The 27,205-nt window shown below is 42.4% G+C and overlaps 1 protein-coding gene across 1 annotated transcript in view; it reads left to right on the plus strand.

Annotated features, from left to right (window-relative positions):
• Window positions 1-25,706, plus strand: part of dlgap2a (discs, large homolog-associated protein 2a) — a 471,572-nt gene extending 445,866 nt beyond the window's left edge. Inside the window, exons 12-17 of the mRNA XM_080750728.1 lie at window positions 11,051-11,139; window positions 11,925-12,174; window positions 12,796-13,042; window positions 14,914-15,005; window positions 22,146-22,298; window positions 25,219-25,706. Coding sequence (XP_080606854.1) covers window positions 11,051-11,139; window positions 11,925-12,174; window positions 12,796-13,042; window positions 14,914-15,005; window positions 22,146-22,298; window positions 25,219-25,422 — 1,035 coding nt within the window. The 3' untranslated portion in view covers window positions 25,423-25,706. The remainder of the gene's footprint in view (window positions 1-11,050; window positions 11,140-11,924; window positions 12,175-12,795; window positions 13,043-14,913; window positions 15,006-22,145; window positions 22,299-25,218) is intronic.
• Window positions 25,707-27,205: the final 1,499 nt, after the last annotated feature.

The raw sequence follows: 27,205 nt of genomic DNA on the forward strand, positions 1-27,205 counted from the left end.
TAAAATTGATATTGCACTATTTTTGATAATTGATTGTTTTTTATATTTTATTTTATTATTTTCTGTAAAGGTTGAACTTAAAGGTCATATTAAGGTTAAAGGGGAGTTTAAAGGTACTTGCCTGCACTTTTTATTTTGAAAGCATACTTAACCTGCTGAAAATAGCTCAAATAAATAGGTCTTACCTAGCCTCGTACCCGCCCCTCTTCCAGAAACCATTTCATTTGTTTCTTGCAAGAGAGTCTGGAATGATTGGAATGTGGGCTGGTTATAGTCCTCAAAAGGCGGACGGACCAATCAGCGTCGGCCCTCGGGGGCTCTGTGATTGACAGCGCACGTTGGCCAATGAGTGGAGTCTATGATGTCACTGCTAAGCGAGCCCGTCTTCTGCACAAGTGTTTCTCAACTAGTGGACCGCGGACCTTGGAAATACTGATGGAAAGGCTGTTATCTTTTCATCTCCGTTGAGTTTCTCCAGATGAAAGGCAACATTTAATTTTGAAAGGTAGGCCTACAGTCAAGACTATATGGCTTTGCAATCTTGTTGTCTTGCTAATGTTAGCAAGTAGTTTCGGTAGCAGTGTAGCACTGTACTACTATGAACATGAAGTGGTACTGAATGGAAGCTAACAAATGCTAATGACAGCGATTTTTTTCCCCATTGTATTTATCATGGAAGGTGAGAATCCTTTGTAGCCAATGTCAACAGATCTGACAAAATCTAAATGCAAATATTCAAAGGCTAAGGTCGTTCACACATTATTGGCGTGAACGGGCCGTTATTCTTTGTAGATATAATGAAAATAAATGAATTGTCACATAGGCCTACAACGAATTAAAACATAGCCATGTTGTAGCCATATAGACCTAAAACGGGTTCTCAACAGGCGTTCTCAAAGTGGGACTCGAGCTGCGAGTTCCTTTAGGGGGGTCTAAATTGACCCATACAGGTCTGTAACTTTAACAACATACAAATGAACCCATTAGGGGTTCATTTGGTTCCATTTATAAACTGCCAGTTAAGGGGAGACCTTGACATTTGAAACACTGATATAAAGCGTTTGTGAAACTTTTGAGATACATTGGGGATCTGAAAAGATGATTACCAAAAATATATCATGACACTCATGTGTATATATTTTTTGTATTTCTCCTCTAGGTTGTGGCTGGATGACTAGAGACGTCTGTATCAGGAGCCAGGAAGGGTTTCCACATGATGCACCAGCTGCCATCTGACAATATTGTCTTAATATTTGTATGGTCTCAATAAATATCAGTGATAAGAATCCTTCATTCACAACGAAGATGTCCATTTTTGTCCTCAACCTGTGAAACATTTACATTAGGAGCCATACCTATTAAAACTGCAGCTGTTTTTCTAAAGTTTCATGCCTATTCACATTCACATGACATACCATGGTGAATAATATTCCCAGGTAATGTAGTTCATATATCTACAGTTTATGCATTTAAACACATGTACCTGCACAAAGGAAATTGACCTCTAATCCTGTGGTTCTTAAATTACAATATAATTAAGGCATTATCATCCATGTGTGTTTGAATACTTTATTAACAGTTTGCAAAAAAAGGTACATTGTTTCAAAAGGAGGCTATAAGCGATTTGTATTTGTGGTGGGTATTATAGTGATGAAATCAACAGTTTTGCAGGGGGATGTCAGCCAGAGGGTCCAGACTCCAACATGCAGTGCCTTCCAGCAAGAAGATTGTGCTCTCCAGGATCCATGAAGTCTAACCTGTTAACCCTTAAGTGCTGTTCCCGTTTTACATTTTCATTTGGAAAAGAAAGGTAGAAGTAAAAAATGTTTCCACCTGAAACTCACTGGCCTTAAAGATTCTTCTGAGATGAACATGTAAAAATTTTTTTTTGCACTACACCCATGCTACACCCCCCTCATATTTTTTGAACCTTAAGTGCTGTTCGGGTCATTTTGACCCGGAAGCACAGAAATACACAGTATTATGCCAAAACACAGACACACAGTCACCCCCACTTCTAATACCCCCCTTCCGAAGCCCCATTCCGAACCCTCCCCCCCTTCCTATAAGCATGAGCAATATTGCCCAGTATTAAATTAAGTAGTTTTTTTTACATGGATTTCAGCTAAATTAGTAAAAACGCCTAGCTCTTTCAGTGTTTAATGTGATATAGCAAAGCAGAAATGCAAACATTTACCAAATATATCATATGAATTGTTTGGTATTGAGTCAAAGTCAATGTATCATGATGATTTGTTAAGTTAAAAATTATATTAGTGTTGTTTTTTTTAAACCAAATATCCACCGGGTCAAAATGACCCGAACAGAACGAAGGTGTAGTGAATCTGAACAGAACTTAAGGGTTAATAGATAAATACCATTGAGTGTTGTTGCTAACCGTTACATTTCTACAAAGACCAAGGGGTAAAATGTACAGTGCATATTATAGATAAATACAATTGAGTGTTGTTGCTAACCGTTACATTTCTACAAAGACCAAGGGGTAAAATGTACAGTGCATATTATAGATAAATACCATTGAGTGTTGTTGCTAACCGTTACATTTCTACAAAGACGAAGGGGTAAAATGTACAGTGCATATTATAGATAAATACCATTGAGTGTTGTTGCTAACCGTTACATTTCTACAAAGACCAAGGGGTAAATGTACAGTGCATATTATAAATACCATTGAGTGTTGTTGCTAACCGTTACATTTCTACAACGACCAAGGGGTAAAATATACAGTGCATATTATATTCCTTGTTAGCCTATAAAAGGGACATTATAGTGGCTCATTCACACCGAATTATATGCTAATTTTGGGAGAGATTGGCTGGTGGGACAAGCTTATTGCTCACACCATTAGTATTCAAATCAATCGAAACTGCACGGCCACTATACAGCAACAACACAGCATAAAACATCGTAGTGGTTTACATTTAAAATGTAACTTTGATATGTTTATTATACATTGATATTAAGGACAGGGTTAGGCCTATAATAAAAGGTGTTCCACAGGAAAATATCGCTAGCATGTCAAGGAGCTAGCAATGCTAATACAATTGGTAATTCTATTCCCTAAATATAGACGTTCTTGAAATAGTAAAATGCAAACCTGCAAAGGACTGATAACATTCACAAGACGTATAATTGGTGTTAACTGTACCTTTAGATTATGTTGTTGCCTTTCATTTCATCTGGAAAAGTTCATAAAAACGAACAGTTTGCAGTTGTTGTGGATATTGTACTTGCTATTCTTCCTAGTAAGCTAACAGTAGCAAGCTAGCAGTAAGCTAGCTATACGGTGATTGGCTGAAGGGGTTGTCTATCAGCGCTCCTGCGCCCGCCCCTTCTCCCGCCCACTAAACGTTTCTGCTGTGGATCATGCTAGACCAATCTTCTGGAATCCTCCTGGAGAACGGAAGTTGGTCGTTTACTAGGCTAGGTCTTACCTGTTTAAATGGGCTGAAAATATAATAAAGATTGACCGGTCCTAAATAGAAAACTATCTTTAGTTTGAATTAACTGGATTAAATATTTAGTTGGTAAACTAAATAGAAAAACTGACCTAAGAACCTGCTCTAAAAAAGAAAGGTGTTGAATGGTTTTTGAGAATTTTGTCTACCTACCTCCATCATTGTAAATAGTTTATTGTATGCATACTATTTTTGCTTCATTATTTCATTCAGTAAACTTGACGTCTTTATTATTCACATTTAAGCTCTTGTCTCTGGTCTATTCTTTTAGTCACCTCCTCACGAACCTAGAAATACGGTCATTTTCTACATCACTGCTTCTATCTCATTTATAAATGCTTTATAAGGCATGAATAGTCCTCACTTTAGATGGGCTCACGGAACATACTTAACTAACGAGTAGTAACTACCTTAATAAATCATTAATTGATGATGAATTCATGATTAATAAAGTATGAACTCATGATGAATTCAGTAGTTACTAATGCTTAACTACTGTGTTTACTAATGTTCAGTTAATGTATAAATGATGCCTTACTAATGAATGAATTCATGATTAATAAACTATGAACTCATGATGAATTCATTAGTTACTAATGCTTAACTAATGCTTTATAGTGTATAGTTATTATAAAGTGCTACCGATTTTTCTTCTGAATTATTCTTCTTCAAATATCCTTGAATAGCCAACATAATTATAAATGGTTCAAATGGTTATTCAATAAAGGAGAGATCACACCGATTTAAACAAGAAAATGTTTACTTGTATAATAGCAAAGAATAAATACAAAATACATGTTTGTAAATACATGTTTGGCAATTAGACTCCATAAAGCAAAACAAATAATAATAGTCCTTGCTTCTCCCCCGTTTTAAAACTCGCTCGTTCTGAATAAAAAATTGCCTCTTCATTGTCTTTTTTGACCGCGGTAAGGACCCTGACACCGCGGTACGGCGGTACGGCGGTTACCGTCCCCTACCCTATATGTATGTGGCACCAATTAGCCAATGAGGGAGCAGCGTTGGCACCAATTAGCTCATGCAGACAGCACTCATCAAACTAGTTGTGCACTCTGCTGGCGCACAAGTAGGCCGTATTTGGCTACGAGTGCACAGCGCTTAATGAAATAAAATCATGAAAAACACCGCCCATTTCACACTGGGCTCTGGCTGCACAAAACAGGCGGCCGTGCACAACCTGCATTTATCATCCTCCAGCCATATTTCGCGTGACCGCATTGTTTTTTTTTCCTTCATTGTGCGTATGGTGGTTTTCACTGTTTACAGTGAAAATGATTTTTTTTTTGTGCTCACCTCATGTTGCGAGGCGTTGAGAGCATGTAGATCTGCTATTTTCACAATAGAACCATTTTATAAAAATGTAATGCCTCAACTCTTAGTGCTCGTCAGGGTGGTGGGGGTCCCCAGTTAAAACATGATTAGCCTATATTTGGGATCACAGCCTGAAAAGTTTGAGAACCACTGACCTAACCAACTGAAACTCTTATCAGACTCTTTACAGTGAAAAGTTCTTTTTCTCCAGTGTGTATACGCCGGTGACTCTTCAGCTTATCTATTCGACTGAAACTCTTGTCACACTCTTTAAAGTAAAAAAGTTTTTTTTCCTGTGTGGGTACACTGGTGACTCTTCAGGCTCCCTAACTCACTGAAACTCTTGTCACACTCTTTACAGTGAAAAGGTTTTTCTCCTGTGTGGATACGTTGGTGTGTCCTCAGGTTACCTAACACACTGAAACTCTTGTCACACTCTTTACAGTGAAAAGGTTTTTCTCCTGTGTGGATACGTTGGTGTGTCCTCAGGTTACCTAACACACTGAAACTCTTATCACACGCTTTACAGTAAAAAGGTTTTTCTCCTGTGTGGGTACGCTGGTGACTCTTCAGGCTCCTTAACTGACTGAAACTCTTGTCACACTCTTTACAGTAAAAAGGTTTTTCTCCTGTGTGGATACGTTGGTGTGTCCTCAGGTTATATAACTGAATGAAACTCTTGTCACACTCTTTACAGTAAAAAGGTTTTTCTCCTGTGTGGATACGCTGGTGACTCTTCAGGCTCTCTAACAGACTGAAACTCTTGTCACACTCTTTACAGTAAAAAGGTTTTTCTCCTGTGTGGATACGTTGGTGTTGCCTCAGGTGAACGAACCGATAGAATCTCTTGTCACACTCTTTACAGTAAAAAGGTTTTTCTCCTGTGTGGGTACGCTGGTGACTCCTCAGGTTATCTAACCGACTGAAACTCTTGTCACACTCTTTACAGTGAAAAGGTTTTTCTCCTGTGTGGACTGAGAGGTGTCTCTTCAACTCATCTAACCGAATGAAACTCTTGTCACACTCTTTACAGTGAAAAGGCTTTTCTCCTGTGTGGGTACGCTGGTGACTCTTCAGGCTCCCTAAATGACTGAAACTCTTGTCACACTGTTTACAGATGTGAGATTTCTTATAAGTCAGCTGATGCGTCTTGTTGTCTTCTCCTGGTTGAGTTAAAGTCTTGGTAAACTTTTGATGACTGTAATATATTGGTTTGTCTGTGTCTCCTTGTTCCTGGCTGGTTACAATTCCGGTGATTGGCTGGAAGGGTTCTGAGGGGATCTGTCCATTTATGGGCATTTGGCAGTAGAGGTCGTCATGGCTCGATTGAGATCTGAAGTGCGTACAATCAGAACAGCAGACCGTAGTCTGTCTGGGAAGATCGAGACCACATTCCTCCCTGGAGTGGCGGTTCATCATCAAATCTGTGACTGTGATAGGGACAGAGTTTAGGTTCTGTTGGGTAATGGACCATATATTTATCCTCTTTCTGAATCCCTATGTCTCCTTCTCTCACGGCACTGAGTAAGAACACTGCATCGCGATTCTCTGGCCTCTGTCGAATGAAGTGTAATTCAAAAATACTTTCAAATCTTATATGATGCTGATCAGAGCTCTGGTCTGACCTCACTCACAAACACAACCGGTTTCCGTGCATGCCTGACAACACCGATGTGCGCAGGCTGCCGTCCCTCCATATTTGGTCAAGAGTGACATCATCAATATGACATCACCACCATGATGCCACGCCATAATTAGACCCAGTTTATTTATCTTTGAGCGGTGCAAACCGCTCCTACGTTTCACATTGTGTGTGTTATCTCCATGTATGGACATCCATGCTCATCGCCTTCGTTCTCATATATACCTGATTAAACGAATATCAAAATATCTAAATGTTGAATCAAGCAACTTGTCTGAGGTGCACACAAAAGTCAGTGTAAACGTGATAATTACCCCAGAACTGTTTTAAATTAAGATATCCTTTTAAATCTATGGAGCGTTATATTTTTGAGGACTTCCGCCTCCTATTACCAGACCCATTAACCAGGTGTGTTATACAAGGCATAAATCCCAGTCTGGGGACCTCCTGGAACCCCCTCAAGGACCACTGTAGGGCAGTGGTTCTCAAACTTGTTCATGTCAAGGACCCCCAAATAGATTTCTATGTATGTATTTGGTCGTGGACCCCCATCTAAAAATACTTTGTGCCAGGGACCCTCAGAAGATAGAATTTTCTTCTAAATTCTTCTTCTTCAAATATCCTTGAATAGCCAACATAATTATAAATGGTTCAAATGGTTAATGATTTGTGACGCTATATTAACACATTTTTCTGAGGACCCCTAGGGGAGAACCACCGCCCAAGGGGGTTCCCGAACCCCAGACCCTCTAGGATCTCATCCATTTCTTCCCCCACCCAGCCAAAGGGAGGATATATAGCTTAATTAACCCATTAAGACCAGGAACGCATTATTATTTTATGCTTTAATTATTAAAAATAGCATATCTACAAGCTCACAGCACGGCACAGAGCTTGTGGATCTGCTATTTTTGTCTATGAATATTTTGTCTCGATCCTAGTGTCTTCTAAATCCTTCTAAGGTTTTTTTTTGAAAAACCCATGTTCCTCAATCAGCGGTTCTCAAACTTTTTCATGTCAAGGACCCCCACATGTATTTGGCCACGGACCAACATCTAAAAATATTTAATTCCAGGGACCCCCAGAAGCAAAATTTGAGTTACAAATGTTCGCTCTAAGAATACATATATAGCCTACATACAAATACATAATGTGTACATAGATAATGTGTACACACATTTTCATGACTTTTAAAAAATAGCTATATATATCTATATCTGCTGTTTTTTGATAGCTAAAGTATAACATAATTCCAGTCTTAATGTGGGTTGAGACGATGTGGAACGTGGTTTGCTCTGCACACTGGTGCCAAAGCCTGCATGCACCTTATTCACACACAGCCATGTTGCTCTTACATCACATCGGGGGTGTGATATCACACTGTGTAAATAAGCTTCACACACATCCTGTGTATACTGATGATCACAGCCTCGCAGGATCAACATCAATCACGTTCCTGCCATACCATAATATCCACCTTTACATAGTGGTTTAAAGCACTGGTTCTCAACCTGTGGGTCGGGATCCCCCAGGGCGGTCCCCAAATGATTTGGGGGGGGGGGGGGGGGGGGGGGTGTCCCCAGATGATTAACTTAATGAGCAACATTGTTATATTTTTTGCAGATACGCACATTTCTAAAGTGACAATTTAAGGACTTTTTAATACCTCTAAAATGACTAATTAAACATTGGCCAAATTGTCAAATATTAGAGGCAGAAATTGTGTAGATAGCCAATCGACATGCTCACAACACCGTTTTGAGCATGTAGAGCTGCTATTTTTTCCACAGTAGAACCTTGTTATACAAAATGTAATGCCTCAAATGCCTCTTAGAGGGGTTAAAATATGATTATTTTGGGGGTCGCGGCCTGAAAAGATTGATAACCACTGTTTTAAAGTAACTAAGTACATGAACTCAAGTACTGTACTTAAGTACAATTTTGAGGTATTTTTCAATTGCAAAATGTTCAATACTTTTACTTCTACTCCACTACATCTCAGATCCAAATATTATACTTTTACTCCATCTCCAATTTCTTTCGTTATAGCCATTTTAGTAATTTTGATTTCAGTGGGATGGGGGCATGGCAGTGGCTAAATATGTCATTTGTATACACAATAAGCCACCGATTTCTTTGATACAATTTACAGTAACACTACTAGCCCCAACAAGTCACATCTGCCCATGAAAGATTGTTGTGCATCTTGGGAATGGGATTATTGTGTCTAAAAGGACATATTTAGCCACTTGTTCACATGCCCCCACCCACTGAAATAAACATCATTAAAATCTCTAAAACGATAGAAAGCATTAAATAAAAGTATTTTAACACTCATCTTTACTTTTCTCAAATTACAATCTATTTTTGTTTAAGTTGTCCTTTAAAGAGGTGGTGCCATAGTTTTGTACATTTTCTGGTTTTCATGTGTCTAGGAGGTTGACAGTACTTCATTAGACCCCCTGCTGTGGTTGTTATGAGAAATTATGCATTCCCTTTTTATTTGGGTTTTTAGCTGGAGGATGCCACCTGCTGGGTCAGACGTGCCGTTCCAAAAACACCCATACTTATTACATCATAGAATCAACCCCTCCCCTAATTACCATTCACCCAACACACGTGGGTGTGGCTAACTTCAGCTGGGTCACCACCCACCATGACAACCACGCATACCAATCAGAGTGTATATAAGAGAGTTACGTCACGCTTTGAACTCGCCGCAGACCGGAAGTGGCGTCGCATGGAGCCTGTTCTCATTCTTATCGAGGCTCTGCTGCTCTCCTGCCCGTCCGCCCCCACTATAGCCGAGGTATTTTCAATCACTGGTAAGTAGACGAAATCACGTCTTTTTCACCCTTTTAACGCATTCACGGGCCTCTCGTGAATGTGTGAATGCGTGAATGCGTTAAAAGGGTGAAAAAGACGTGATTTCGTCTACTTACCAGTGATTGAAAATACCTCGGCTATAGTGGGGGCGGACGGGCTGAAGAGCAGCAGAGGCTAGCTAGGAATGAGAACAGGCTCCATGCGTGCGCAAGTGCGCATGCGTAAGCTTGTAAATAGGCTTTCCACGCTTACTATGGGAGTCGACGTAAGTGACGTAACTCTCTTATATACACTCTGATACCAATGAACTGGTGGGTGTGGCCACATAAAAACATAATTTTAACTCTTTCTGTACACTTTTTTGGAAAAATCTTCCTCCTAGTATAATCATAATAGTAGATAATCATGTTTTATAGAGGGGAAAATCATGGCACCTGCACTTTAAGTAAAACATGTGAATACTTCTTCTGTCACTGCCACTGACACATACTGCCTCTATCCAGGGGCGTCACTAGGGGTAGGAAAGTGGGACTGAGTTACTAGGGCCCAAGGTGGTGGAGGGGCCTTAATTATTTTATACTTTAGCTATTGAAAAATAGCAGATATACAAGCTCACAGCGCGGCACCGAGTGCCGCGCTGCGAGCTTGTAGATCTGCTATTTTTGAAAAGTCGTGAAAATGTGTGCAAATCTTTGAATATATGTATTTTCCAAAGCGAACATTTGTTTACTCAAAATTTTGCTTCTGGGTGGTCCCTGGAACTCAATATTTTGAGATGGGGTTCCGTGCCAAATACATACCATTTTGGGGGTCCTTTACATGAAAAGGTTTGAGCTCCACTGACATAGAAACACAGGTTTTTCAAAAAAAACCTCTGAAGGATTTGAAATATTCAAAGATTTTCATGATTTTTCAAAAATAGCAGATCTACAAGCTCGCAGCGCGGCACTCGGTGCCGCGCTGTGAGCTTGTATATCTGCTATTTTTCAATAGTTAAAGCACAGGGGCCCGCAGTGAATCCTTGTACCCAGGGCCCAGAATTTGGTGAGACGCCCCTGCTCTATCTCTGTTTCTCACTCTGTGTCGCTATGGTTACAGCATGCCAGTGAAACACTTTTGACGATGACAGTCGGCCCTCAGGAGGACTGTTTGTTAGACCTGGGATTATTTTATACTTTATAGCTATTTTTGAAAAATCGTGAAAATGTGTGAAAATCATTGAATATTTATTTTTACAGCAAACATTTGTAACCATTGTAACCTTTGTAATCTTTCTTCTGGGGGTCCCTGGAACTAAATATTTGAGGTGGTTGTCCGCGGCCAAATACATGTAATTTGGGGGGTCCTTGAAAAGGTTTGAGAACCACTGACATAGAAACATGAGTAAAAACATTATAATAAGGATTTAGAAGACATTTATAGAATCGAATCAATCTTGAAAACCACTGACTTAAACAGTAACTACTTTGTTGTAAGATGAATCCTGAAAATAGCCGATCTTACAGTGAGCTTGTAAATCATCTATTTTTGCTATTTTAGAAAATGTCATCATTTCTTGAAAGATTTGAGGTTGCCTGTGCAGTGTGCAGCCTCCATGAATCAGAATGTTTATTTTCCCAAATCAATAACCTCTCAAACGCTGGCGGGGAATGGTAGACCCCCCCCACACACCCTTAAAAGCACTTTGAATTGTAGGCATTACATTTAGTTTGACTCTTTTTTTCCATGGATACTGTTAAAATATCCCATACTGTGTTTTGTTTTGCGTCAGGTGGAAGCAGCCACAGACTCAGAATCAGAAGGCAAAGGCTCCAGAGAATATCATTCAGTTGGAATCCAAGTGGAGGATGACAAGAAGGGGTGAGATAACAGCTTTATCCTCATGAAACGTGTCCCCAAACTGACCTCGCTGCCACTATCATGAATAGACTCCATTTTCTTGCTTTTATTGGATGGTGTTTGCTTTCTCTCTCTCTCTGTTTGTGTGTGTGTGTGTGTGTGTGTGTGTGTGTGTGTGTGTGTGTGTGTGTGTGTGTGTGTGTGTGTGTGTGTGTGTGTGTGTGTGTGTGCGTGCGTGCGTGCGTGCGTGCGTGCGTGCGTGCGTGCGTGCGTGCGTGTTTGTGTGTGAGAGAGAGAGCGTTTGTACTCACAAGTATATAGCAGTCCAATATATGCCCATCATATATGGTTTTCCGTGTCCTATGCCCATATATGGTATCCAGGCCAGCATGTGACGTCAGTACTATGACGTCAGAGTACTGTAGACAGATGGTGGACAGAAAGCCAAAAAAAGCAATGTTTTAGAAACATGTTGTGTGTGTGTGTGTGTGTGTGTGTGTGTAGTGTGTGTGTGGTAAATGGTGCATTTATATACAGTAGCACCTTTATCCAAGGCGCTAATACGCGCTATACAGAGATTATGCATTACATTCACCCATTCACACACAGACGGCGGAGGAAACCATGCAAGGCACCAACCTGCTCACCGGGAGCAACTAGGGGTTCAGAGTCTTGCTCAAGGTCTCTTCGACACCAACTCTTCGAACTGGGGACCCTCTGTGTTCTTATGACGGTTTCTCGGCCCCTGAGCCACTGTGTGTGTGTGTGCGTTTGTGCGTGTGTGCGTGTGCCTGCCCGTCCTTCAGGCAGGCCCGGTTCAAGCGCTCCAACAGCGTGACGGCGTCGGTGCAGGCGGACATGGAGATGGAGGGGTTTCCCACCATGGAGGACAAGGGCCTGCAGTTCGGCGGCGGCTTCCAGCAGCAGCAGCGCCACGTCTCGGAGCCCAGCACGCCCACGGTGCCGTACGGGGCGGTGCGCACCGTGCGCACCCAGGGCCTCTTCAGCTACCGCGAGGACTACCGCGGCAGCCCCGCCGAGCCGCCCAGCAGGCACGTGCACACATACAATTTACAATTTAGGCATTTAGCAGACGCTCTTAATCCAGAGCAGTTTACAATAAGTAAGGTAATACATAAATACAATAGCAAGATAATATATCATTACATCAACATCAATATATCAGATGCATAGAAATATCAATCTAGAAAAAATTACGTAGGTAGACCGCATAGACATCAAAGGGGGCTTGAGCCCCTGCCCTTTTATCTCTGTAAAAAAGTGCCCTCTCTCCAGACCATGAATGCAGTTTCCACTATGGTGAAAGTAATGCAAATGCCCCTCTTTCCATAACATACCTGAAGGCAGCATTCAAGAGAATTGCCTTGTGCAAACTCTCCTGAACTTGAACGCAGCAGTCTTATGTTGAAAGAATTAAAAAATCCATGCCATATACGCCACATCTCCAGTATTGACTTGAATATGCTTAGTTCAGTGTGGTATCAAGCACAGAAAATAGGCGACCTCCAAGCTCACAGTGCGTTGCGTTGTGACACGTTGTGAGCTTGAAGGTCTGCTATTTCCGATATTTTCACCAAAATGGCCCTTTTAGAAATGTCAGCCCCTGCCTCTCTAACATTCTCTGCACGTCCCTGCCGCCCATGCAGCCCCAGGGAGACCACCGGCGGCGAGACCTGCACCTGGCAGCTGGAGCCGCCCCCGACCAGGGGGGAGAGCAGCGCCGTGTCGTCGCCGGGCGGCGGCGGCGGCGGCGGCAGCGGCAACTCGTCGGGCCGGGCGTCGCCCTCGCCGCGGAGGGACGGCGGCTGGTTCATGCAGCTCCTCCACACGGAGACCAAGCGCATGGAAGGGTGGTGCAAGGAGATGGAGGCCGAGGCGGAGGAGAATGACCTGTCGGAGGAGAGTACGTAATGTCCATCCTTCCATCCATCCATCCATCTTCAACCGCTTATCCGGAAACGGGTCGAGGGGGTAACAGTTCCAACTGAGACTTCCAGGTTTTCCTTATCCCGAGCAACTTCCTCCACTCCCTCAGGGAGTATACCGAGGCGTTCCCAAGCCAGTTTGGCAATATAATCCTTCCACCTGGTCTTTGGTCTGGCACCACGGGGTCTCCTCCCAGTGGGACGCGCATCGAGGACCTTCCTAGGACGGCACTCGGGGGGCATCCGTACTAGATGCCAGAACCACCTAAGCTGACTCCTGTGACTCCCGGAAAGCTAGCTACGCATATAGACCAGTGGTTTTCAACCTGACGATTAAATTGTCACTCAAATAATTGCGATTAGCGATGTATTTGCGTTTCCGTCGCTGAAAATTGGAACATTATGAATAAAACGTTTCTATTTGGCTTTTAGGCTTCGTAAACAAAAGTTGCACCGGGTAGATGTGACAAAAAACTCACAGAAGCTTAAAATCGCTTAAAATGGCGACTATTACTATTATGCAAAAAATAATTGCCATTATCTCAATTAATTGCAATTAGGCGATCATGTGATAATTGTGACAGGCCTCGCAACGCAAACACACTGTTTTCTGTGTAGGAAGTATAGGCCTGCAACTGTCGATTATCTCTGTCAGGAAGACTCACGTCACAAAGTATAGATTTAAGCGTTTATTGCAACAAATGGAATACGGTTAACTTGGCGTTAATTGGCTCCGCTCTTGGGATGTTCCCTACATTTTGCGAAGCAGCATGCTAAGCAAAATCAGGGAACACTAAAGCAAAAAAAAACCCTGGTATACAAGAGCGGGCCTAAGCAATACAGACAGGTTGACTTGAGTCAGCAGGACATAGTGTCACAATAGTATTTTGAGCCTATGCCAGACTCTGAACTAAAAGATGGAGGCAGGGGTCGAGGAGGCAGCTAAAGCAGCAACGGAACAGTAGCAGGCAGCAAGAGAAGTAGAGAGAGAGATCTAATGAATGGAGAAGACATTTAAAGAAGCCGCCCCGTTGAGAGCGGGAGCTCTGATTGTAGAGTAGAAAAGCACGGTTGATTTGGTAATGACCAGCAGAGCTGTGACTGGAGAGTGGAACGCTTGGCTTGATTGAGAACAAACAGCAGACTAACAGCCGATTACGGTTGAGGCGTGGACAGTATGACTCCCGTGCCACGCATCAATGCTTCATTTTCGGAGCGATTGTGCTATGAATCTTTTTCTATTAATAGAAAATTGACACAAAAACATTCTAAATTAAATTTCATAATGGACGACATTGACATTTTGGATTATGGATTATTTTATTTGAATATTTTACAATTGATTAGTTTGAGTAACTGTTAGGAATAGAATAGAATAGAAAATGTTCATGATGTAAAAGAAACTGGTGTTTAACAGCATTCATTTCTTGGCACAACATGATCAGTAAGTGATTGATTACTTACTGTCCGTATGTTGTGAACTGCATGCGATGTGTCTGTGAGCTCTGAATGTACAGGAGAGTGTTTTTTGCAGGTCTTTCAGTCCGAGTGTATCAAAAAAGCAACTGGGTTAAGCACTGTTGGTCCGACCAGTTTAACATTCACCAGGTTAGCATTCACCAGCGTCGGCAGGTTAGCATTCACCAGCATTAGTTTTACTGAGGTTAGGGTTAGGGTTAAGGTTAGGTTCGCTCTCCGCGTAGCCAATCACAAGCTTCCGCTGCCTTAACCCAGTTGCCTTTTTGATACACTCGGACTGAACGACCTGCAAAATACACTCTCCCCTGAATGTACATCATTAATGAGGGCTGTGTGTGTGTGCGTGCACTCGTGCGTGTGTGTCTTTCAGTTCTAGGCCGGATCCGGAGTGCGGTGGGCAGCGCTCAGCTCCTCATGTCTCAGAAGTTCCAGCAGTTCTATTGGCTGTGTCAGCAAAACCTGGTGAGAACCTCAACCTTCAGAGCTTTAGAGCTGTATCGATCACAGCTTTGTGTGTGTGTGTGTGTGTGTGTGTGTGTGCGTGTGCGTGTGCGTGTGCGCGTGCGTGCGTGCGTGCGTGCGTGCGTGCGTGCGTGCGTGCGTGTGTGTGTGTGCATGCAGTGGTGGAAAAAGTACTTACATTCTTTACTTAAGTAAAAGTATCAATAATGCAATGTAGATGTTCTCTGTAGAAGTCCGGTATTCAAAATTTACTTGAGTAAAAGTACAAAAGTATTGGTATCAAAATGTACTTAAAGTACCAAAAGTTAAAGTACTCATTGTGCAGAATGTCCCATTTCAAGTTATCAAATGCATACAAAACCTTTGAAAATAGCAGATCACATTGCGAGCTTGTAGATCGGCTATTTTCAAATGTCCAGAATGTATATACGGTTGAAGTGGTTAATGTTTGTTTTTTGTTTTGAATAATAATCAAAATCTACAAAGCAACTAGCAACTCAAGTTTTGAAATAAATGTAGTGGAGTAAAAGTACAATATTTGGATCCGAGATGTCTTGGAGCAGAGGTAAAAGTATTGGAAATTGGAATTACTCAAGTAATGTACAAATAACTCAAAAGTACTTAAGTACAGTACTTAAGTAAATGTACTGAGTTACATTACACCACTGCATGTGTGTGTGTGTGTGTGTGTGTGTGTGTGTGTGTGTGTGTGTGTGTGTGTGTGTGTGTGTGTGTGTGTGTGTGTGTGTGTGTGTGTGTGTGTGTGGTGTGTGCGTGCGTGCGTGCGTGCGTGCGTGCGTGCGTGCGTGCGTGCGTGCGTGCGTGCGTGCGTGCGTGCGTGCGTGCATGTTTTTGTGTGAGTGTGTGTGTGTGTGTGTGTGTGTGCGTGCGTGCATGCGTGCGTGCATGCGCGTTTGTGCGTGTGAGTGACTGACTGGGTCCGCTTGCATCGGTGCAGATTACATCAGAAAGCAAATACGATAGAGAGGGGAAGGCAGTGTGTGTTTCTTCACGGTCCCTAACACACACTACAATGTAGAATCAATCAGAAAAACACCAGTTTGGACCGCTGACTGACGTTACGATCAATAGCCATCAACCAACACATTTGTTGTGGCCTGAACTTTTTGAAATGAGAAATAGGTAACATGGAATGGCTTCCACGCTGCCGAGCCACCACCGAAACAGGTTTAACCACTCATAAAGGATCCCTGGATGATAAGCCAAATACATTAAAATTACAGTATAAACATTATACACCTTAAATATTGTATTTATTTTAGAAATAGTTAAAGGAGCTATAGTCAACTTTTTCTTGAAAAACGGATGCTAAAATAAAAATAATGTTTCGAAAATATGTTTACGCTTTTTGTGGTAATTTTTTAATTGAAACACATATATGAGGCTTATCTTTTTTACAAAATATTTTTGAAACATTATTTTTATTTTAGCATCCGTTTTTCAAGAAAAAGTTGACTATAGCTCCTTTAAAGGTAAAAGCGTTTCTCTGCGGTCTAAGTGTTTTTTTTTTTAAGTATATTCTGAGATAAAGCTGTTTCTTTGCAGCAGAAATGAATAGAGGGTATGCGCATGCATAAAGTGAATGGCAAATCAAGTGGCACATCGAGTGGCAAAGTGAGTTTAACGTTGTTTAACATGTTTAATGCAACCAGATAGGACTTTTCTGTTTGGACGTATGGGCTGTCAAGGCCAGAAAGTAGTTTTTTGCCACTCAGTAGGGGTTCCCGCACAAATTCCGGGTATGATGATGATGTCACGCGCATTCCCTCTATAGAAGCCTAACCTCGCGTTACCAGGCTTTCTCGGGGGAAAGCCTGGTGCTCGTTTACAACGATCCGTTCTAGGCGGAAACCACAAGCAGAATAAGCAGTGTCGTTTGTTTTGCTTCCCCCCGTTTGTTTCCCCAATCCTTATTAAAATGCTCAAGTAGCCTAGTGTAGTCTTGCCGGTCGCTACGAGTTGGACTAAAAGATGCATACCAAACGATTTTTCCAAAAGCAAAACTACTCCGCATCAAGCGGTGTTGATAGATAGATAGATAGATTTATTTATTTTCGTGTCGTGCACCAAAAAGGTGCCCAGCCCACATAGACTTACAGGACACATCATTATAAATCATTTCATCAGTACCATACATTACACAGGTATACATTTAAAAATAAAATAAAAACAAACAAAATTTTGCTTCAGACATACAAAACACTTTGACTTTTTTCCCAAGCCTTACACTTCTGAACTAAAAGATGGATGCTTATTAAGTCGGCCCTCAAAGTATGTCCTTGAGTGCATATTCTCGCGTGGCCAGACTGTTGCCGCGTTTCGCATTTGTTGATTGTGGAATAGTTGTCTGGCTACGCGAGACAATTGAGTGCAGGGTAATATTTGGGTTAAAACTGTTTTCCGGTATGATAGTTCCGGCCAAAGTGTAGTCCGTCTAGGACTACAACATGGCCTAAAGTGGTTTCCCCGCCTCCCCCGACCGGATCAAACCCCGAAAAGTGAATTACACGCTTCCTGAGTTGCATCATGGGATATGACGTTTTTCCGCTCACCAGCCGCTGCCGCAGCACCTGTTTACCTGGTTACCATGGTAACCAGCTAATGCGTCCCTGGACATGATAACGGGGCCGTGGTGTCGCACCGCCGTAATTCTTATCACCTGGACGCAATTGGCGTCGGAAGTGTTAAGATACAGCATGTCATGAGGGAAACTTGAGAGAAAAGTAGTTTCCATTACTACAGATTGAAAATCACTTCATACTTGACATTTAACCGCAACATTGAGGGGGAACATTCACCAAAAACAGCAGATCTACAAGCACAGAACGCGTTGTAGATTATCTATGTTTGGCGAGGTGGTCCATCTTACTTAATGTGGAGGGAAGTGATTAAACTGAAGTGATTTTGATCAATTCCAAATATTATCAAAGTATTCTGCGGCACCCCTGGACTTGTGTCACGGCACTTTGAGAAACCCTATTCTACAAAACCTCATCTCCAACCTATAGAATTACCAACTCATTCATCTAAATGACCCAGGACTTGCTGAAACCATGGCTTTATGTCTTGTAATGTACAATAAGCTATGAGCAGATCGCTACACTATGTAGTGTCTTATTATGGTCGGTTGTTTGCGAGGAATTGGCTGGAGAGTGGAACGGTTTCATGTTGCCCTGCTCTGTCAGCATCTTAAGGCTTCAAACCCCCGGAGCGGCGCGCATCTGGGGGATCCGGGAGAGTTTAAGGCAAGCCTCGGTGTCAGTGTGCGGTTGGTTTTAATCCCGCAGCAGCAGCAGAGCTCCAAGCGTGCTGTTTGAGTCGGGCTTTAGACACGTCGATCAAGGAGGCAGAGAGAGGGGCATGCAGACAAGATAAAGCGCAATTAGACTTCGCCTTAAGCTTCTTATTCGTTGGACACACGCGTCTCAAAGTGAAGCCAAATCTGTCTCGTAATAAAGCTCTTGAAAGTGAAAGCAAACTTGCATAACTTCAGTCTTCTCCAGAGCGGAGAGAGTTTAACCGCCTCATCACGTCAGTAATCCCCCGCATCGAGTTTAGTTTTCTGCCGCATGCTGCAACGGCGGCAACACTATTTCTCATAATTCTGAACCAAACTTCTTTGGAAATATTGTCTACGTGGCTCAGATCAATAAAAAAGAGTGAGAACGCGGGCAAAGGAAAACACCAGCCGCAAATCCCTGTGACCTTCTCTGTTGCTGTGAACTAAAGTGTATAGCGAGGTCTGTGCGTTTGGAGGAAGACTTATGATAGGAATTATACCTTTATATTGTTACTATGTTGTTCACCTTTTGCCTTCTACAGTAGGCAGTATGTTCTCTGACAATCTGAATATCATAGAGTCAAGATGAAGAGGCGCAGGGCCTGGTATCTATTGTTTAGAGCAGTGGTTCTCAAACGTTCTCAAACCCCCACCCCCCAAAAAGAATCATATTTTACCTGGGAAGATTACATTTTGTAACGCCTCAAAGCCAGGCTAGCTAGCACATGGGTGCATACAGTACATTCATCATTCGCTGCCAATCACGTACTTCCACAGATTTTTTGTATGGACATATTTTTGGGTTGGCCCACACCGCCAATCATGTGTTTTCGCATGTATATTTTTTCCTTTTTTGGTTTTTCACAAGTTAGGAAAGAGGTCCATCTAGGGTAAAAAAATACCCAAATTCATTTTTAAATTATGTTGTTGCAACATGAGATCTGCATCCGTTACCTGTTTCTTGTTTTTTTGGCGGAAATGCCTTTATCTCCGCTTCTTTGTTTGCGTTGCGTGTGAGAGCGAGACATGCTGTTTCAACGGCCCATAACTCGAGAACGGGAGGTCGAAATGACTCGTTTTTTCCCCGGTGGAAGCACAGCGATAACCTCTGTCCTTACCAATGATCAGGGGATCGATCGTACTGGAGAGAAATATTCTATGACTACTTGAAAAGGTAAGATAAAACTGAAAATTGCTGGCAGTGTGTGCTTTTTATTTTTTTCTTGGCAGAGAATGAATTAATACATTAGTGAATATTTTTCCTGTTTCAATGATTTTTTTAGAACAGTATATTTCCTTTGATCAAAATCATGAGAAATATTGCGGGTGGTCTCCTGAAAGCAGAAGCGTTTGAGTCAATCCACTGGCAGTGACAATACAGATATGCACTGATGCATTGCTAACACACCACAATGTTTTGTTTGGCAGACTGCACTGCTCTCTCTGCTAGTTCAAACGCCTCGTGCTTGCTCTGACAGTATGTGGAACTTTGGTGTATCGCTGTGTCAAAAGCACTGTGGCCAGTACGGGGATCGAACCCGCGACCTTGGCGTTATTAGCACCACGCTCTAACCAACTGAGGTAACCGGCCTGTGCTACACATTTCTCTCTCATTAAAGTGAGGTTAGAGATGGACTTTGGATATTGTAAAAACAACTGCCAGATTACTGACAGACACTTCAGAGCTAAGAACAGAGCTTTTCAAATATATTATTATCATTATCATTGTTACCACTACAGGTTTATAATAGTTATGAACAGTGGGCTCTATAAGGGCTATTTTTTCAAATTTCAAATTGCTGTTAACTAGATACCGTATTGAGCTAAGTAATATGACAACCTAACCTTTATAATTAACCTTTAAAACTTAACAGGAATCACAGCAGGCTAATAAGTAGATCTACTGACAATGACATTTCCCTCAGGATTAATAAAGGGTCTGTCTGTCTGTCTGTCTGTCTGTCTGTCTGTCTGTCTGTCTGTCTGTCTGTCTGTCTGTCTGTCTGTCTGTCTGTCTGTCTGTCTGCCTGCCTGCCTGCCTCAAACATTTTTGTCTCAGGTCACCCCTTTAAATAGCCGATCTACAAGCTCACAGCGCGTCGCATCACTTGAACCCCAGCGTCTCTATTCTGGGGGGGGGGGGGGGGGGGGGGGGGGGGAATCAACCAAAAATAGCATATCTACAAGCTCACAGCATGGCACGTTGTGAGCTTGTAGACCGGCTATTTTTGGCAAGGAGGTGTGGTGGTCTGTCTCACTAAGTGGTGAAACTGAGTGATATAGCCTATATATATTATCAATCACCCTAGGGTGCCAACTTGGCAGGCACCCTTTGAGAAAACCTAGTTTGTAGAAGTAATAATACAAGTAATACAAGCTATTCTGTACACAGCAGTGGTTGAAAGGGTTCAGCATTATCTGCCTGTGTGCTTACACAGTATATATACAATACACAATAGTTACACCAGGGAGTACAGTTACATCGGGGATTACACACACTTATCAAAGTAGCACAGCTGTTCCGGTATTCAGACCTGCAAGTCCGTTTTGGCCTCCATCCTTGTTGAATGAACGTGTGTGTGTGTGTGTGTGTGTGTGTGTGTGTGTGTGTGTGTGTGTGTGTGTGTGTGTGTGTGTGCGTGCGTGCGTGCGTGCGTGCGTGCGTGCGTGCGTGCGTGCGTTACAATTCCTAACTTGAAACAGAGTCTGATCTACAGCTGTAAATCATAACCATGAGCCTCTGACTAAATGGAATGGCATAGATTGTGATGGGTTTGACCGTGGAATATCCACTATGCCTTGATTTTATTTTTTGAATTATTTGGTTATGATTTAGTGATGAATTGGACTTGCTTTATTACTTCAGTGCACCTTTGCGGCTGTTATGAAAGGACGGAATCCCAGCTATATTATTTGTGCTCATACAGGGCATTTGTATCGGCATCGGGTCGTGTTATAGTGTGAGTGAGACAGCCTCTTTCTCCCCCCCTCTCCCTCCGTTATTGTAGTTTATCGTGATAAAAAAACACTCACAATATATCGTGAAATTGTCCGCCATCATACGCTTGGGTCGCTTCACCTTTGATCCACTTAAACCCTCCTCCTAAAACACACTGTAAACATACTTGATATGGTCTTTTTTTCACTCTAACAAATCTCTTTTCCAAAAAGAAAAATAGGCGATCTACAAGCTCACAACGCGTCGCAATGCAATGCGTTGTGAACTTGATGGGTTCAAGTGGTTGATAGTGGTTGATGGTGGTTGATGGTGGTTGATGTGGTTCAAGTGGTTCTGGTAGATGGGTTCAAGTGGTTGATAAAAGTGGCATTTTAAAGAGGCGACGCCATAGTTTTGTACTTTTTCTGGTTTTCATGTGTCTAGGAGGTTGACATACTTCATTAGACCCCCTGGTGTGGTTGTTATGAGGAACTATGACTTATTCGCTTTGTATGTGGGGTTTCTTCCTGGAGGCTGACACCTTGTGGATCAAAAGTGCCGATCCAAAAACACAGATAAACCAACACTGTGGGTGTGGCTAACTTCAGCTGGGTCCCCACCCACCATGACAACCAGGCATACTTAATAAACTGGTGGGTGTGGCCACATAAAAACCTAAGTTTAATTCTTTCTGTACACTTTTTTGGAAAATATCTTCCTTCTAGTATAATCATAATACCTATCATGTTTTAGGGGGGAATCATGGCACTTCATCTTTAAGAGTATTAGGCATATTTTGATTATCGCGATAATATCGTAAATCGTGATTATTTTGGTCAGAATAATCATGACATGACATATTTCCGTATGGTCCCATCCCTACTCCCCTCCCTCCCTCCAGGACCCCAGCGCTATGCCGAGGCCCACCTCTCAGGACCTGGCCGGCTTCTGGGACCTGTTGCAGCTCTCCATCGACGACGTCACCACCAAGTTTGACCAGCTGCAGCGGATCAAGAACAACAACTGGAGGCCCCTGGACAGCCCCGAGAAGAAGGTTGGCCATCGACAACATTACACAGGGGTATTGCACCAAATTCTGGGCCCTGGGTACAAGGATTCACTCACATTTTGTGCTTTAACTATTGAAAAAATAGCAAATATACAAGCTCACAGCGCTGCGAGCTTGTAGATCTGCTATGTTTGAAAAATCGTGAACATTTGTGCAAGTCTTTGAATATTTCAAATCCTTCTATTCAAATCTGTTTAAAAAAAACCTATGTTTCTATGTCAGTGGTGCTTAAAGCTTTTCATGTGAAGGACCCCAAAAATGTTATGTATTTGGCCACGGACCCCCATCTCAGAAAGATTTGCACACATTTTCACAACTTTTCAAAAATAGCAGATCTACAAGCTCAACTATTTTTCAATAGCTAAAGTATAAATTGGGCCCTAGTAACTCAGTCCCACTCCCCCCCCCCCCCCCAATAATATAAATGGCAAGACAGAATTCATTTCCCATGGGAAGCATAAAAATAAAAAATCTCAAAAAGTATAAAGATTTCTAACAAGAAAAACACAAGCACACATAACTGTGTAAATGGATTGCATTTTTATAGCGCTTTTCCAAGTGCTCAAAGCACTTTCAATGGTCCATTCATTCATACATTGGTGTAAAGCTAAATATATCTGGGGACAACTATAGTGTGATCGCTAGAGCGAGCCCACAATTACATCACATCAGTGTCTGACACACCACACTAGTCCAGGTTCAGGGTTGACAGACGCGTCATTCACGTCAAAACCAGCCTGTGAGAAAATGCACGGTTCAGTACTGAAATCCCAGAGTGATGTCAAGAATTCTGAAATGCGATGAGCATTGCAGGGTTGGTGAAATCCATGCCTCTGATTTTGATACCCCTCTGGTCATTCATTTTTAACGTTGTGGGGTTCATTCTAGAGGTTACGCAGCCCTCACATCTATAGGTGGTCCTGCCTATATAGGGGGATAACCGGGTAAGATGAACATGAGTTGTCATAAAATAAGAACACAACCATCATTTCCACCTGGCTGTGGAGTAGACAGACTCATGGGCAAAGTGGCAAGCATATTTCTACACAAAAAATGTTTTACATAAAAGTAAATTCTTTACTTTTATGTAAAGTCGTGGTCCACTCTCCCATTAGCCAATTTTAACATAAGATGATAATAATATTTTAACATTTAATTGAAAAAATATATATATTAATACCTGTACTCCCTGTTCCTATCTTCGGCAAATTTTCTATTTCCCCTTTTTTGCTAAAGAAATACAAACATAGCCAATCGACAAGCTCACAAGGCACTTTGTGAGAGTATAGATCGACAAAGGGGCCTGAGTGGATAAGAAAGACGGTCCCGCTCAGTTTTTCCCCTTCACAAATCGAACGCTGAGCAATGAGTCATTTAAAAATATGTTTTCTATTCTCTTTACATCTTCTTGGTGAGGCTCGGAGGCTGTGCTCCGCTGAGATCACTCTGTACGAAGAAATGTCACGCTCCATTGTTTTCCTGCTGTCCAAGTTCAGATGCAGCCGTGGATACTTAAATCCTCGGAAGGACAATAAAAGCTACTTTTGGCTTTCAAATCACGACTCGTTCAGACGAGGCCTTTTTTGCTCTTGTTGGTGGTGGTTGTGTTCTTGGTGCAGAGCTGTGAGTGAGCCAACCTCGTTAGTCTGCTGGTGTTGGCATCGAGGGATCAAAATGATAGACTGTGATCTAATTATAATCTGAAATGTCTGTGAAACATTAGCATAGTTTAAGACACATGTATTTATTTCTAAAATGACAACTCTGGGTTGATCATAAGATCTCTAAATAGAGCAGTAGTGCTGTGCATTGTGTCATTGGCTAACATCAAATAGAGCAGCAGGCAGCACTGTCATTGGCTAGCTTCTTTTCCAAGTGCAATCCGGGACTTATTTGAATGAATAAAACATTATGTTAACCCATCTGTATGGTAGAATATAAATACAATAGGCCTATAAACTACTAGTGCAGGGTTCCCCAATTAGTTTTCCCCAAGGGCCGAATTATGTCTAGGTTACCAAGCCGAGGGCCACAACATTCCCGCTACTCCAGCGACTGCGACAGTTCAGATATCGTCGTTGACGGGTGAAAATCTTGTAAGTCCAAAACCATTCGTTTTGCATTTATCATTTTAAAAATTATTTAAACTAGTGAAAACAGCCGATCTACAAGCACACAACGCCTCACACCGCGAGGCGTTGTGTGCTTGTAGATCTGCTGTTTTCACTACTTTTGTGCGGCGGCCTTGTATGATTTGCGAAAGAACGTACACATTTGGAGATACGAGATTTCCACCCGACAACGAAGATATACTAGTGTTGTTGCTGCTCTTATACCACCATTATTACTGGGGTTGGTGTGGGCCAGACAGTAGCCCCCCACGGGCCGCAATTGGCCTGCGGGCCGCCTATTGGGGAACCCTGTACTAGTGCATCTGCAGTGGATTCTACCAATCGAGAAATGTTAGACCTGGCCCGGTGTTGAGTATTACACCTACTGGTTGACAATGTCAAGAAAGTTATTTGAAGCAGACGGCACCCCGGATTGGACACTACTAGAACACGGGGGATTAGTGAAGCTGCCGTTTCCTGGTGATCTGGTATTGCATTTGCACATGCTTCTATCTCCTGACACGCTATAGTGCGCCTACTGCTCTATGACCAAAAAGTGTTTTTGGTCGATTGCGGATAAGGGCACATCTGGGTGCTTCATGCGCTTCATGCGCTGAGCAACTTCATTGAAGTGAATAGGTGGGGGGCGGGGCCAGCTGCCATCTTTATTGTAGTTCTGACATTGATGCAATTACCTCTCCCTGTCAGGAGAGGGAGACAACGGACATAAAACTCTCTCTCTCTCTGTCTCTCTCTGTGTCTGTCTGTCTTGTCTGTCTGTCTCCTTCCTAAAGCCACCGGCTCCCGTACCAAAGAAGACACTGAGGCAGAAGAGCATAGTGAGGGAGCGTTCCCTGGACATCACAGACAGACATCGACAGGAGGCTCGCCGACGACTCATGGCCGCCAAGCGCGCCGCCTCCTTCAGGCAGAACTCTTCGTCGGAGCGAGCGGACAGTATTGAGATCTACATACCCGAGGCTCAGACTAGACTTTGAGAAAAAAGAAAAAAAGAAAAAAAAAAAACGGCGACCGCTCCCACGTTTCAAACAACAACTTAAACTAGCCTTTTTCTAGACCATTACTACTACTACTACTACTATTACTACTCTCTACTCTTCCATTACCGATCCAATTGTCTACTCTCCTCAGTGTCACGTCTGCAACACCTTCAGTCAAGTAGGATGCGTTGAATGTACAAGCGTTGTGTGACTTCAAGTACTGTTTCATGGACGTCGCCGTTTAATGGCCGTCAAATGTCAAATGTGATATGCGTTATCAGGTGTGTAGTGCGGACGGAGATTGTTTCTGCTGAAACGCTCGCGTTTTAGTTTTAAAACCCGTTTTGAAATGAGAACTTAGTAGTGTGGGTGAAGCCAGTTCTACCATTGCCACAAAAAGGTATCAGTTTTATTGACCCGGTGGGTTGGGCTGTTCGTTGGCTCGTTGATGATCGTGATGCCGACCTGGAAGGGTGCATCTGTATTTTCTCAGCATTTGCAAAGTGCCATTTAAAAAAAAAAAGTGCAGCTGTGAAAACCTACCAGCAACCACGTCTTTGAGCTAAAAAGTAAATGAGAGAAAATGTATTTTAGTTTGGGTTCGTTGAAAGATCTCTAAGTGTATTTTTTCAAAGTTTGAAGGTGAATCGTATTTTTTTTTTTGTCACAGAACGTCCTTCTTTGGTAAGTAAGTGTTAATCATGAGCTAACAATTACAAAATCATTGACATTCAAAACTTGGAAATGTGCCAAGGCTTGAAATACCTCAACAACGTGCACATGGCACTGATCACCCATACTAGGTCATTCAGGCAAACCTATTAGCACTCGACTGCACAGTAAAATCCTCGACCCTGTGTTAGACCCTGTTTAAAAATGGACCCACGTGGACACTTACAGGTCTGTTTTGGACCTGTAAGTGTCCATTTGGGTATATTTCTACACACTCAGCGTTATTTTACTGTGTTCAGTTTCAAGAAAATGCAGCTTTCTACCCAATCAGGTTCTACATACAGTTGTTAAACGGCCTAGATTTGTGAAAAAGTATTCTAGGATTGGTCATTATGTTGCTTAATTGAAAAAAAAAGAAACGCTTGAATCATCGTGTCCCTATCCTGGGGCAAACATTTGGTGAAAATAGCTGATCTACAATCAGCTATTTTCGGCAGAGATATTGCTGTAGAGAGAAGAAATGAGGGGGCCTAGTTTAGATCCCTGGGGGACACCGGTCGAAGTATAGGGTTTTTAGGTGGCTTACGCCTACATTTCGAACAACTCTCCCTGTGCCATTTTCATTCACTTGAAAAAAACACGCGAGTTACGTGCCAACGCTTATTCATCGTATCGCAGCAGTGTGGGGGGGTGAATAAGACTATAATTTAGGAAGGCTAGTGGAAGTCCTTAGATGTAGACAAAATGCACTTACGCACTTCGTACAATTCTCTCTGTTTCCAAGAGAAATGTCCATAGTTACCCATCAGGTTCTCAACAGTACTGTTGTATGTTTGACTGGATGGCGACAGACAGGGCGGGGGAGGGACGTTCCTCCTGAGTATTTTATCCCCATGTCCTCCATCTGCGCTCAATTCCTTTTATTCTTAATAGGACACAGTTAGCTACCTAGCCTATTACTCTTGCCTTTGACTCTGGTCGTGATACTGTGATGCCCCCTGGTGACCAGTGTGAGAAGTACAGTAGATAAATAGCCTAAATTCAAACCCCAGAGGATTTTTTTCCTTTGGGATGTCGTTCTCCTTGGTAAAATACAATTTGCACGTGG

This window comes from Nannobrachium achirus, assembly GCF_963921795.1.
Source record: "Nannobrachium achirus genome assembly, chromosome: 20".
Taxonomy (NCBI): Eukaryota; Metazoa; Chordata; class Actinopteri; order Myctophiformes; family Myctophidae; genus Nannobrachium; species Nannobrachium achirus.